The sequence below is a fragment of the Alosa alosa genome, chromosome 4 (genome assembly GCF_017589495.1).
Source record: "Alosa alosa isolate M-15738 ecotype Scorff River chromosome 4, AALO_Geno_1.1, whole genome shotgun sequence".
In the NCBI taxonomy this organism is placed as follows: Eukaryota; Metazoa; Chordata; class Actinopteri; order Clupeiformes; family Clupeidae; genus Alosa; species Alosa alosa.
In genome coordinates, this window is record NC_063192.1 from 1191221 (window position 1) to 1205953 (window position 14733).

Genomic DNA, 14733 nt, shown 5'->3' on the forward strand with positions numbered 1-14733 from the left:
AAATCTTTGACCTGTGGAAAATATAGGTGTTAACAAAAATACAATGTACAAAATGTGTCTTGTTTTTTAATAAAACTGTGTGTGTGTGTGTGTGTGTGTGTGAGAGAGAGAGAGAGAGAGAGAGAGAGAAAGACTTCCTACCCAAATTAAAACCGAAACAGGCAGCCAGCTACTCTAGTGACTACTCTGTCTCAGCCTCTAGCCTACCATAACACAGAGTAAAAAGTATAGACACATAAAACACATCATACACTAAAATATGTCTTACTTTGAGGGATCCTGTGTGGAAGGTCTGGATGGGATAGATGGGACACTTGAAACACAAAGATTAAAAGGGTTAAAATGAAGATTAATGATTCTTTCAGGTAATCAGTGTCAGATCATATCGGATTCAGTCAGAATGACCGTATGAATGAGGGCAGCCTTTTTGCACTCTGCACAGCCTAGCCTACACCAAAGAACCAGCGTCAACTGTGATAGAAAGAGAGAGACTTTTCTTCCTACCCAAATTAAAACCGAAACAGGCAGCAGCGTGACAAATAGGGTATAACAACTCACGCTATTGTATTATCATATATGTTTGGTAATGGCTCAACTGTCTCTGATTGTTCTACTGACTTGGACTGACTTGGAAACTAAATGCGTCATGGAAGCAGTAAGTCAAGTCGCATAAAAAATAGTGGTGGCATAACTCCCAAGTGCCACCTTGTGGTTGTTTGGGTGAACTGCAGTTTGTGCCATTTCTGCCGAGAATAATGGTGCGCGATTCGTGTGCGATTCATGCGTGATTCATGCAGGATACCGTCCAAACTTAAAGGATTTAGCAAAGTTGCGCCGTTTAAAAAAAAAAAACATAGTAGAAATACTGGACTATGTTTTTTTTTTTTTTTTTAAACGGCGACGAAATTGTGAATTTCCAGAGCACACTTGGCAATCGACTCCTACGGACTTTCCCCTAAAGATGGCAGCAAAGATGGCAAAATTTCCGGAAAGGTACTGGCTTGATGAAATTCATTCTGGACTCTCTATCCGACCACATAAAGACCTCGGATACTTCGGGTTTGGCTTTAGGGACCCTCTACTCACTACCACGTAAGTGCAATGTTGTTTGGAACTGTAGAAGAGGTATAAAAATAGCATTTTGTAGCGGCGTAAATAATATGCCCTTCTCACTTCCACGCTAACGAGCTTTGACTAAAAACGGTAACATCGAACTTTCTCAAAACACATCCGAATGACATGATTTGGATGTCAACTCAACGTATGTACTCCCAATCATCTGTAAATTGATCTAAAGTGCATTTTACTCCGGATAATTCCTTTAACTTATACCCACTGTATTGTTTCTCTGTTCTGGTGAATTCTGGGGGGACATATGTAGTGGACACTATGGACATAATTCACCATACCTTATTATTTCGTTCTGTGCTTACTGCATTATCTCGTTCTGTTTTAGGGATGCTGTCTCTTTAAGGACACGCTGCTGGTTTGATGTTATCACGGGCGCCATGTTTGTTTTATATCGTTTTAGTATGATTGAATAAATGACACACCGCTGCGTTGTCAACGTGAGACTCTTTCTCCACTTCGTTTATTGCAATCCTACAGGTGTCACGATTCTCCAAATCCTTGATTCGATTTAATTTTCGATTTTAAAGTCACGATTCGATTCGATTTTCAATCTTTTTTTAAAATATTACTATTTATGCATTCCTTATATGTTATTAATGTTTTGGCCATTTCTGTTTTGGGGGGCTTTTATTTTGAAACCGCATTTTGCAATGGGAATTGACTTCTATTTGTGGTGGTAGGTTTGCAGAATTAACTTGAATGCAACAGTTTTAACAAATTAGTGCAGCGTGGTTATGATGGAGATTTAAGCACAATTTAGCCAGTCGACTTTTATGGCAACAACTGCAGGATTGTTAATGTTTTCTTTAAACGTGCATGTTGGTTTGTTTAAGGAGAGGCTGTGCAAAGGTGCAGATAAACTAATTCCATCCAATTTAAATAGTACAACATAGAAAATCATTTTGTTTTGGTCAGTGTTGATATTGTAGAGGGCCGCCACAAATAAGTCAATGTAGTATAAGTATAAGTATAAGTATATATACTCTTTTGATCCTGTGAGGGAAATTTGGTCTCTGCATTTATCCCAATCCGTGAATTAGTGAAACACACACAGCACACAGTGTACACACAGTGAGGTGAAGCACACACTAATCCCGCGAGTGAGCTGCCTGCTACAACAATTTCCGGGGAGCAGTGAGGGGTTAGGTGCCTTGCTCAAGGGCACTTCAGCCGTGGCCCACTGGTCGGGATGTATGGGAATGTATGGGAAACACTCGTTCTCTCATCTCTCCAGATCTTTTGGAATTTTGTAAAATAAGGTTTCAAATGAGTAATTGACGTACCAACTTATCTGTTCTTTGTGAGGAATAATATATGTAGGCCTATTGCCTCTTTTGCATATTTTATTTTTAGGCAAAATGTAATACAAAAAGTATTTATCTTAATATGAAGATTAAACTGGTAGAAATATATGAGGATATTTATAAAGGGGGAAAAAGTCCCATTCACCTGTAGTGTGATAATAGTACCACCTATTGCGGTCATTTTCAGGACTTTCGTCCCGGGTAGAAATTTTGGCACACATCCCACGTTGTTCAATGGGGTCATATTATAGCCTAACAGTTGAGATATTCTCCGCTAAATTAAGTGCATACAAATCTTACCCAGGACCTCTACTAGTAGCCCAGCAGAGCAATTCTAGAATAATTGTATAATGTAGTAGTGGATTGATGCAGAAGATGGCAGCAACGCAACAATAAGGATGCTGGCTGCCGGAAAAACCACAAAAAGAAGAGGAAGATGAGAAGATGGCGCAGGCTGTGTTCGAAGTCTTGGAAGGTACAGTTGTATATTAACAATTCCTGTTCAATCAAACTTGTTTAGGCTTACCGCTTTCAGCTACAGGGTATATTTTGCAAGAACATTTTGAAATACAATCTATTGTTATCGTAGTAGGCTATAGCAAAATCGTAGTAAGTATATCTGTCTGTCTATTTGGCTAAACACAGTATAAGGGGATAAGCGTTTAAGAGGCGTGGGAAATTCTTTATCCGAGGCTGCGGACGCGTTCCTAAAGGCCTATTGCACAATTGCAGATAACCAAACCTGGGCTACACAAAAGTAACGTTAGCTGTATGCGTGCAACCACCTCCCAAACATGACAGCAACGTAACTAAATTGCCAAACATATGTTGCCACAAGGTAAGCTACATTTGGACGTTGCGGCAACAACATAACTTTACGATGTTGCCTGTCTGATGTCAAGGCGACGTTGCAGTAACCAGAAAACGTGTTGGCGACATTCTAGCAGCATTCTTAATTGCAGCTTTTATCTGGGCGGATCCACATGCTCTAGAGTCCTCTTTTGTACCTACGTAAAGTTTGCACTACGTATGATGAAAAAACAAGTATTTTGAATAGAAATATTTTGTCTCGTTTGTGCAGGCAAAAAAAAAACATACTCAAAGTCTTAAAGTTATACATTAATCCCATTAATAGTTGGTATCGTTTGTGCACATTTAAGTCAAAATAAACATTTGTGCAGCATTATGTTATAAAGCGTTATTTAGTTGACAAGTGATGTAGCCTACCAGCACCCAATTAACATCCAACTCAAAATAGTTGGTATCATGCATGTCTGTGCTGTCAAAATAAATATTTGTGCTGTACTATATTAAAATCTTGAATTTAGAAGAAGTGTCGTGGCACACTCAGAACTTCAATATGCAGTCATTTTATTTAACCAACGTTTCGGCTTGCGCCTTCATCAGGGTCATTTTCACATACAACACAAGTCATTCAGGATTCCTTTATGTTACACATGAGTCTCTCTATAACATTACTGCATATTGAAGTTCTGAGTGTGCCACGACACTTCTTTTAAATTCAAGTCTTATTTACCATCGTGAGCACCTCACAAGGTGTGCGTTTACCATCATCAAACTATATTAAAATCTAACATATCACAATTAACCATTCGCTAAGTCCCGACCATTGAACGCAAATGAGTTTAACACCAGCCGCACAGGCCCACACTCCAGCAACTTCAGCTCACAGCTCCATAGACATGAGTTAGAAACTGTGATTTGTGTCTGGTTTTACGGGATTACGGGATAATAGTGATGTGAGTTGAAAAGGATGGCCGAACAATGTGTATGGGATTAATGCAACATTGATACACAGAATAGTGGCTTTCAATCTTGTATGATCTCTTTGTAAATTGTGTTATGTTTTATTTAATTCTTTCCTTGTGGTTCTCCCCTATTCTAAGCAAAGGGTTTCATCTTGTATGCAAACCACAACAAAACAGATCGCCACAACATCTGTGAATTAAGGCACACCGTCAACTCTGTGTAAATAAGCTAAACAATGATACTTATTGTAAGTCAGCAATATGCTTGTCACTTGCAGGAAACAATAAAGCTTTTATTTGTAGATAGATAACATAGTTAATCACTGCTAATGTTCAAATAACATTACACCTGTACATTAGGGTGGTCACCTATTAGAGACAAGAGGACAGGATTTAGTCTAAAAGCTGTTTAAAGGGGCTTCATTATGCTGTGGAATGATATGATAAGCTTAGGCCTACATCAGAGGTGAGAGTTCACATAATCAGTGGTTTCATAAGGGAGAAGCCTTTTCTCTTGGTGATCACCATAGCACAGCAGATAGCCTCCTAACGTCCTGCAACGTACACCGGCGACCCGGGTTCGATTCCTGCCCTGTGGTCCTTTCTGGATCCCACCCCGATTCTCTCTCCCACTCACTTCCTGTCATTCTCCACTATCCTATCTGATTAAAGGCATAAAAGGCCAAAAAAATAGACTTAAAAAAAAAGAAAAGCATGGGGTTCGTGCACAACAGCGTAAAATGTATTTACCGTGAGGTATTACAGTTGAAGAGGCACTGCAATGTAGTCTATGTTTATTTCTTTATTTGCATTACCCTGTTCCTTTCATGACAGTGCCCTTTTAACATGCATGCAAGCCTATCTAGCGTAGCTGACAACCCTCTCCATGCACTTAACCAGTACAGGGGTCGGGGCTACAGGGCAGATGTCATTCAGCTCTTTGGATCCTGGCTTTTTGTCAGGCACGGTGCAGTTGTGCAGTAAAAACTGAAGTAGTTTAGTGAAAACTGATGTCAGCTGAATGGAGCACACTTTTAGAACCTGCCCACGTAGGCCTTCAGGTCCAGGTGCTTTATGGGAGTTGATTTGGGAGTGACAGAAACTGTCCACCTTTTCCGACAACTGATTTGAAGGGGTTTTGGATATGTTTTTGCAGTCCTTGCAGCCTGTCGTGTCAAATCTTCCATAAAAGTAGTTAAGTTAATTTAGGAAATCAAAGAATCTACTTGGTATTGTTTTTAGTATGAAGAGACGTACCTAGCGCTCTCTAGAAAGATAATTTTGTCAAACTCTTTTTAAGTTAAGTCAACGGTTTTTACGAGAAATCAACTAGGTAAGTCTATTTATACTGAAAACAATACCAACTAGATTTTTTGATCTTGATATAAGATTAACCCTTTGTAGGCCACGCCGAACATTCTGGGAGAAATAGCCCTTTCAAATGGTATAAAATATAATGAATAATTTTGAGAACACACATCATTTTTTATAAATATCTTTAAAATTCAACCTCAAAAAACACAAAACTATCAGTTTGTCAAGATTAATCTAATTTCCCCCCCAATTTCTGTTGTAGATAGAGAAAAACTTAGAGTGTATGGGAGATTCACAATTTTGTCCTCAGTGATAAAAACAGAATCAATCACCTTTTGTTCAAAAGTTATGATACATTTATTAGACCTTTGCAGACGGCACAAAACATTCCTTTTTTTCATACTTGATGCCCTTGTGAGACAAAAAGGCTTATTGTGTGGCCATGCTACATGGCAGAGATAAGATATACCCACCATTGTAATCAGGAGAACTAGCCCTTTAAAATTGTAACACACATTGTTTTTAAACAATACCTTCAAAATTCAACATCAAAAAACACGAAAATATCAATTTGTCAAGATGAATCTTACTTTTCACCTAATGCCTATTGTAAATATAGTGTGTGAAAGATAGACAGTGTTGTGTTCTCAGTGAACAAAACAGAATCAATTTATCAACTTTGGATCAGACGTTATGATTAATTTACTCATAACTGCAAGTCGCAGTAACAAGTAGAATTTTTAAAGAGTAGGATGTTTTCCTTTCCTGGTTTGACATCTGACCAAAAATACACAGATATAATGGTCATGTAACAAATATAAGGTGTTTTACCATCAAAACAAGTATAAGTATATATACTCTTTTGATCCCGTGAGGGAAATTTGGTCTCTGCATTTAACCCAATCCGTGAATTAGTGAAACACACTTGGCACACAGTGAACACACAGTGAGGTGAAGCACACACTAATCCCGGCGCAGTGAGCTGCCTGCAACAACAGTGGCACTCGGGGAGCAGTGAGGGGTTAGGTGCCTTGCTCAAGGGCACTTCAGCCGTGGCCCACTGGTCGGGGCTCGAACCGGCAATCCTCCGGTTACTGGTCCAGAGTGCTAACTAGTGGGCCACGGCTGCCCAAACAAGATGCATAGCTAAATATAGGATGTCTTACTGTAAGAGGCTAAATCAATTGTGGGGAGGAAAAATAAAGGCTGAAATAAAGACTAGGCAGATGGTAACTGCTTCTCCGTGTGCTTCATTCTACTATGGAAAAAAGAATAAGAGACACTGGCACATGTGTCAGGTTTATGAAAGAGGAAATAAATCATTTTATATAGATAAGTCTTTAACAATTTCATTAAATAATCAGGAACAACAACTTCAGGTAAATAACATAAACATATGTTTACAAACAAGCAGTAACTATTAGAACTACAAGAATGACAAGACAACAGTATAACAAAGATCAACAAAATACTTTAATCATGAACAAAGCATCAATTCATATTAACATTCACACATATAGACAATTAAAACATTAGAAGAAATTCAATACATTTAACAACCATACAGCATAATTTGATACAATATATAATTATCGATATCATTTGCCCTGCACATAAGGTGATGCACTAACACCGCATTCACACCAGATCCGTGGCCACAGCTGTGACAACACACACACCACAGATCTGGTGTGAATGCGGCGTTAGTGTGTGTGTGTGTGTGTGTGTGTGTCCATCTAAGCCTAGCAGACGATGAGGTGTACTGTAAATGCTACTGGAGTTGGTGTCCCTGTCTGTGTTAGAAGGATAGGCAAAGTGTATGCTTTCTACCTGACATGGGACTTGACCAAGCTCAAAATAAAGAAATTGTCAGATAAGAAAATTATAAATTGAATTACAAATCTAACCAAACTATTATCACTATAATCCCTGTCATTATTGTTATAAGCAACACTCTTATCACAACCAGAAATGTGCATACGCCCAGTTGGGCGAACACACACACACACACACACAAACATGCTTACCCATCTGAGGATGATGGGAGATTACTCTCCTCCTCTAGCACATCATTGTCTTCCTTTTCATCCAGAAGCTACCCATCCATGTCCCATGTCCATGCCATCGTGATCCTTGGGGGCCTGACTTACATGGCATTTTGTTTAAAAACAGGGCTTTTTTTTTTTTAAGGCTATTGACAGCATATTCTGGTTTACAGGATAGCAAAAGTAGATATCCATAAATCCCTCTAATTTTCCCCCCATACAATATCTGAACACAATGAAAACAATTTTGAACCTGGCTGTATCCAATGCTCAGTTTTTGTGTTTTAAAATCTATGCAAATTAGTGCATAATTAATTAGATAATGCCTAATTTGCATATAAACATTAAATTACAGAAAATTCTCATATTTATGTATCTGCTTGTTAAAATTTTTACCCTATTCACCTGTAGTGTCTCGCCTTAAATCTTTAATTTTAAGATGTATTTTCTTAACCCATTGGCAGATCAGTTTGCTTGTTTTTTATGTCTTAATTTAAGAAGATTTTGATTTATTTTAAGTCAAATAATCTTACAAGAAAGCTCAAAGTAAGTATCTTTATACTAAAAACAATACTAACTAGATTTTGTATCTTAATATACGATTATAACACTTAGTGAGATATCAACTATGCTCACATGTATTTCATGTGCAGCCTTTGTGAGCTTAATGTAACAGTTTACACTCACTGACAGGACCACCAAGGACAGTCTGAGAGATGTGACAGTGTTGGTAAACGAGTCAACAGCAGATAAACAGTTTTAGCAAACAGAACTGTCTCAGTCCAGTGTTTTTAAGAATGCATCGTACTTCCACTGGCAAACCAAGGCATTAGCTAAATGTTAACGCTGTGGCTAACTAACTTAGCTCCTCTCAGTACACTGCAAAAAATAAGCTCTAACCAAGTGTTATTAAAATAAAAACATCTATTTGCTATTGTTTTTAGATGAAGAGACTCACTCTCTCAAAAGATCATTTTGACTTAATTCAACCATTCCCCGTAATTTGTACATGCATTTTTTTTTGTCATGAAGGAATGGACAACCAAACTGTTTTGGCAGTTCAGTCTTTGTTGGATGGCCAAGGTGGCATTGCAGATCCAAACACCCAAAGTGCACCAAGTACTACCTCCATCCAAACAATGGGTGAGTTTTAAACTTAACTTTTTTGCTTTGCTGTGAATCACTTGATCTAAATAATTTTCAAAGAACCTGTGCTTTTCACAGATGATGATGATGTCTTCCTTTGTGGAAAATGTAAGAAGCAGTTCAACTCTCTACCAACGTTCATGATCCATAAGCGAGAACAGTGCCAATCATCACTGGCCTCTGTATCACTGGCTTCCACCATCTCCTATGCAGCTGTCTCATCTGTCAGCTCTGTCCCACATATTGCAGCCAACAGACAAGTAAGCTCACCAGATGGAGTCCTCACTGGGCAACCTTTGTACAGTCAAAGTTAATTTTTAAAGGGGAAAAACACTGCTGGGCCATTGTATGCTAACTCACCTAGTAGTGTTGCACGGTGTATCGATACTAAAAAGGTATCACGATGTCTTCACGCAAAAAACGATATGATTTCCGAGGTTTTTAGAATCGATACTTTGTTAAAATAATAACGTTCTGTGTCCGTGAACTGCTGATCTCACTGCTCATTGCACGCATCTAGGCAAGTGGGCATGTCAAGCAGGCAGCTCTGAGTGAGTGAGTGCGCAGGCAACGTCAATAGTCTTTTCCGACAGTCTTCGGCCTTGTGGATAAAACAAAAGGTGAAATCTGGAACTATGTCGGATAGCCTACATCGCGAATAGTGAAGGCAAGCCATCAGGTACACAGAGGCCCGTTTGTAAAATATGTTTCAAAGCAGTAGGCTACGCATGGAACTTGGCTAAACACCTCGCAGACATATCCCAAAAATGTTAAAGAGTTCAAAGAACGACAGGTTAACGAATATAGAAAACACGACTCCATGGTTAGTGCCAAGTTCTTCTCTTCTGTTCTGTTCCCTCAGTCTAGCCTAAGTGAAACGAGTATGGTTCTCTGGGATAAAGCGAACCATCCTTCATCAATGAATTTTGACGTGACATAACGAGCTGTAATCATAGGGTGCTAACGTGATGAAAACGCAATGTTCACGCCAGAATACGCCAGTTATGGACAGAATTACCATAACTTGTAAACAATCTATTTCATGTTCGGTCAGTACTATTGGTAATATTTGTCATGGCATGTAGACTGCAATTTGTTCAATAATTATTGCCCAGATGTAGGATAGGCTACCCGAAATGCGCTAATTAAAGCCCACAGCATATAATACAAAGTGTGTTGAGTCCTAATAACAATAGCGGGTTATTGTTACGTGAGCAAATCATGTTATCAAAGAAATAGACGTAATGTAGGAATGCACACATATATATTGCAACAGGTAATGGTGTAAGCCTATCTAACAAAGACCTGAGTGGTTGGAACGTCATACTTGTACACTGGGCGCAAAGAAGACTATCCTCACATTTTTTCCCTAAAGTTGCAACTGTCAAGGAAATCAGGAAGGCCTGGGGTATACTATACTGTACATCAGATAGCCTAAAGATTAGCCCCCTCTGCATAGCATTCAGTGATTTGCATACAGTAATTTCAACACTAACCTTGATCTAGCCTAGTTTGGCTATTTAAAGCTACTTTAAACTTTACTTTAAACACAACACAATGTAAATGAACTATAACAAACAATAAAGGACTTAGTCATACAAAGTAGGCCTACTATTTTACTGACTATAAAAAATAATAATTATGTAGGAAGTTTAGAAGTTTAGAACCCAGAATTGACCTGCACACTACAAAAGTGCACTGAATTCAACACAAATGACTCAATACACTTGGAGGAGGTATGAGTCCTTTCTTTTCCAGATATCTTAGGATTTCGCCGTAGTATCGTTTCAGTATCGAGCATCGTGATATTTATGGCAGGTATCGTATCGAAGTCATAATTTTGGTATCGTGACAACACTATCACCTAGATTCAGATTCAGATTCATACTTTATTGTCCTCAGGGGGAAATTTGTTGTCAAAGTCTGTACATACATTTAACAAATAACAAGAAGACAAATTTACCCATTGCATAAACAAAAAACCTCCACCAAACAGACAGACATTGCTACCTCCTTGCCAGATTATTGAGAGCTGTGATGTCAGATGCGATAAAACTTTTACTGAAGCATGTTTTCTTTTGGGTTATTTGCCTATATCTGATACCAGAGGGGAGGAGTGTGAAGCATTGGTATATGGGGTGAAAGGGATCATGTACTAATGGTCTGTGTTTTGCGAGTGATGGCAGTGTCAACAAGGGCTGGTAGATTGGGAGTGGGGAGGCTAATTATTTTTGAGCATGTGACAGTGATTTTCATGAGCTTGTTTCTATCGTTACTGGGCAGCATGGTGAAGTGGCAGAGGGCGCAGCACATGATACTACGATACAGAAGGAGCAGAAGGCCGGGTTGAACAGAGAGGGACCTGAGTATGTGGATGACATACAGTCTCTGTTGACAGCGTGTGTGGATGTCTGTGGTGTGTTGGTTGAAGGTGAGCTTGTTGCCAATAGTGATGGCAAGGTATTGAAAGCTATCCACTATCTCTACTGGTTGGTTGTTAAAGGCACACTTTACCGATTAGCATTAAGCTTTGTATCAGTAGAAACCCGATAGTATTTTCAAATGGCCACGTTTCCCTCCCTCATGTCCTCCTGAGACGAGAGATATCTGTATTTTTTTGTCTGGAAAAAATCCTTCGATGGCGCAAAAATCGTCACCTTGCATCATTGGAGGACTTTTTGGCAAGAGGCTGGAGACTACATCGCTAGATCCGCATGGTTTCAACCCGCCCATAAGAGGTGGGCTTTCTTTTACTGTCTATGGCAGTGTTTCTCAAACTTTTTCAGAAGAAGGAACACTTACAGTAACTAACCAATAAAAAAGAAACGCACGGACCACCTAGCTAAAACAAAAAAGATTAGACCTACTTCAACAGTATATTAGCCTACACAATAGGCCTTCTCACTGAACCACCTTGCTTATTGTCTTTGCACTTTGCTTATTGTGTCAGAGGATTCATATGATTTAAACTGGCATATCTTACATAGACAGTGTTGCAGAACTGTTTGGACTGTTTACATACAAGTTGGTTCAATATTGCAAACAACTCATCTATATTATATTTTACCACGTGACCACACTCACAGAATTTAGTAATAGTGTCCGTCATCTTTCTTTTAAGCTAAGCTAACAGGCTAGGCTCTTGCTCTGTAGAGAAAGCTGATAAGTAATGACGATGGCGGATGGTAATTTTAAAACTGATATGGCAAAAGGGGATTTTGAAGATCTGGTGAAGACCTGTAAGAGGTGCAATACAGCAAGGAACAGTTGAGGATGATTGAGGAGCAGGAGGCCTGCAGCAAGACCTGCCGTTAGTTAGTAGGAAGAGCCCAGGCCGGCTCAAGCTGGGGTGGACTGGTGGTGATGTCAATTCTCTTGCAAAATCGGTTGAGGAAACAGCAGTAGGCTATGTAAAGCACCATAGCTTTGCGCCACACATGAACCTGGATACGGTACAGTCCAGAAGGTTCCCGAACGTGAAAGACTGGGGAAAGGCAATTGTCTTGTTTTGCCTGCCTGTGTTCGGAATATCAGCCGATTCAGGGTTCCCGACGGACGGTAGCTGTACGGTAATGTTACTGCGGCTATCAATAAACTGTTCATGCTCAGGATAAGCTATAATAAGTTTGCCATGGTTCATATATTTCTTTTTAATTAAAAATTCAAATTCATGTTGGATGTGGTTTATTTTCTTATCCTTTCTTATCCCTGTTTCTCCATTAGAGTAGCCTACTAGAGAAATAGTGAATCTAATTGGGAAAAAAGGTTGATGATAATGTTTAATTCCTCGCTCATGGTCTGGATGAATGAAACAGGCAAAGGTGACAAAATACAGTGGGGGCTACTTCGAATTGAATGGTTTCACGCGTGATTCTCACGGGACCTCACGCTTGAATCACGCGTCATTTATTTATATTTCCCCAGTGAAGCTGCAATGACCCAAACAACCATCAGGTGGCTCGTGTGAGCAGGGTTAGGAACGTCAGTTTATAAAGCCTACGCTGCTCCAAACGACAGTCTCACGATACAACTTTAACTTGTTATTGTTTATGAAGGTGTCTTTGTTATTTTATGAAGACTCATCTGGTTGATTTGCTTTCATTAATGGTTTAGCTCATGAGGCCACGAGGCCAGTGGCCATCCCACTTTTCGGGAAAAAAATAAATAAATAAAATGTCTCCTTTTCCATCTGTTGAATATAGGCCTACTTTGCGCTCTCACATATGAGCTAAAGAAGATGCTTGGGCAGGGTGCAAAGCTAGGCCTAATAGCCTAGGTGTTATTTGATCAGAAAATACTCTATTTCGGCCACATAGGCTACTATCAGAAACTGGGAAACTTTCCGAATCCGAAAGGATCTGTGGGCGAACAGGCATGGCATGCATTTTTAAAAAAAATAGGCTATAGAGCTGTCAAACATAGGCTATAGGGCTGTCAAAATTGCTCAAAAATGACGTTCGTATATTCCCTCTAAAAACAATATCAAAGTCAAAGTCTGCTTTATTGTCAATTTCTTCACATGTCAAGACATACAAAGACATCGAAATTACGTTTCTCACTATCCCACTGTGGAGACAAGACATAATTTTACCAATTAAGTCCACAGACAAGCATAACATTCAAGTAAACAATAAAAAGTAAATAAGAAGGCACATACAATGAATAAATAAGAGCAGCAAAATTGGGTTGAAATTGTGCATAGACAGTCAATATAGTAGTGCAAAGTCAGGCCAATATAGTAGTGCAAGTAAGCAAGTGGCATAGTGGTGCAAGTTATGTAAGAGCAGCAGAAGTGTGTTGTGTTTTCAGGACAACAGGACAACAACAACAAGTTGCAAAGTGTGCAAGTGTACAAGTGGAGTAGTGCAAGTGGAGTAGTGCAAGGCAGCCATTGTGGGTCCAAAGTCCAGGATGTTATGTAGCTGAGGGTGGAGGGGGGAGAGGGGGGGAGAGAGTTCAGCATCCTAACAGCCAGTGGGGTGTACTACGAATCTCTAAGCCAGGCTATGCTGTGACACGAAAGTGGATCTGTTTTAGTGTCGCTATATCACCATGGTGTCTTATGCTGTCAACCAAACCTGGTTGGGAGGAGGTTATGTGCTAAGTTATAGCTCAAATTGTGTAATCCACCGCAAACTGACCAATCAATTGTCTTAAAAACTAAGTTATCTGACGTGTAGGATTCTGTCATATATCTTACAGGTGGAGCTCCGCCTCTACTAACATTTTGGATCTCAAATGCGCTTTAATAGTGCTGTGCGTGCAAATATCCCACTATGGACGTGCATACCATACAACAACTGATGACAATTGATTTATTTGATGTTAGAGGTTAGACACAAAAAATGACCGCAGTGTAGATTAAGTTATCGCTCATGAATGCGGTAATTGTAATTGTTGTTGTAAAAAGTAATTGTTTTTAAATAGAGGCGGTCTTGTGCGTCTCCACGTTACACGATTGGCCAAAGTCATCCCAACACTGAGAACGCGCTCAGATCTGAGCTGAAAGCCTAGTTTGACAAATATATCACATAACTGCAATCGTAGTATCACTTAACGGATACCCCTGAGTCAAGGCTTTGTCAAGCCTCGATATGTCTACATAGCCTAGATATGTCTAACGTGCTTCGTAGTATACCCCACTGGTGTATGAAGCTGTTGGTGAGTCTGGTGGTGCGGGAGCGCAGGCTTCTGTACCTCTTCCCAGAGGGCAGTAGATCAAACAAATTGTGAGCGGGGTGACTTGCATCACTCACAATTGTGGTCGCCTTGCGGGTGAGGTGGGAGGTGTAAATGTCCTTCAGGGAGGGGAGTGAAGCACCAATAATCCTTCCAGTTGTGTTCACTATGCGCTGCAGGGCTTTCATGTTGTATTCAGTGCAGCTTCCGCCCCACACAGCGATACAGCTGGAGAGGATGCTCTCAATAGTGCCTCGGTAGAATGTGGTCATGATGGCTGGTGGAGCACTTGCTCCTTTCTTGCAGCTTTCTTCGCCAGTGATGCAGTGTTGGTGGTCCAGGAGA

The 14733-nt window shown here is 39.8% G+C and overlaps 1 protein-coding gene across 8 annotated transcripts in view; it reads left to right on the top strand.

Moving 5' to 3' along the window:
- The first annotated feature begins 2731 nt into the window (after window positions 1-2731).
- znf341 (zinc finger protein 341) overlaps window positions 2732-14733 on the top strand; it is a 147145-nt gene continuing 135143 nt past the window's right edge. For 7 of the 8 annotated variants that reach the window (XR_007193369.1, XM_048241466.1, XM_048241467.1 and 4 more), the window contains exons 1-3: window positions 2732-2910; window positions 8596-8706; window positions 8788-8969. Coding sequence is in view for 7 of the 8 variants with exons in the window: in XM_048241466.1 (XP_048097423.1) it covers window positions 2880-2910; window positions 8596-8706; window positions 8788-8969 (324 nt within the window). In the remaining variant the exon portion in view is untranslated. Of the gene's footprint in view, window positions 2911-8595; window positions 8707-8787; window positions 8970-10992; window positions 11141-14733 lie in introns of those variants that run through there. The other variant, XM_048241468.1, reaches the window with a different exon arrangement.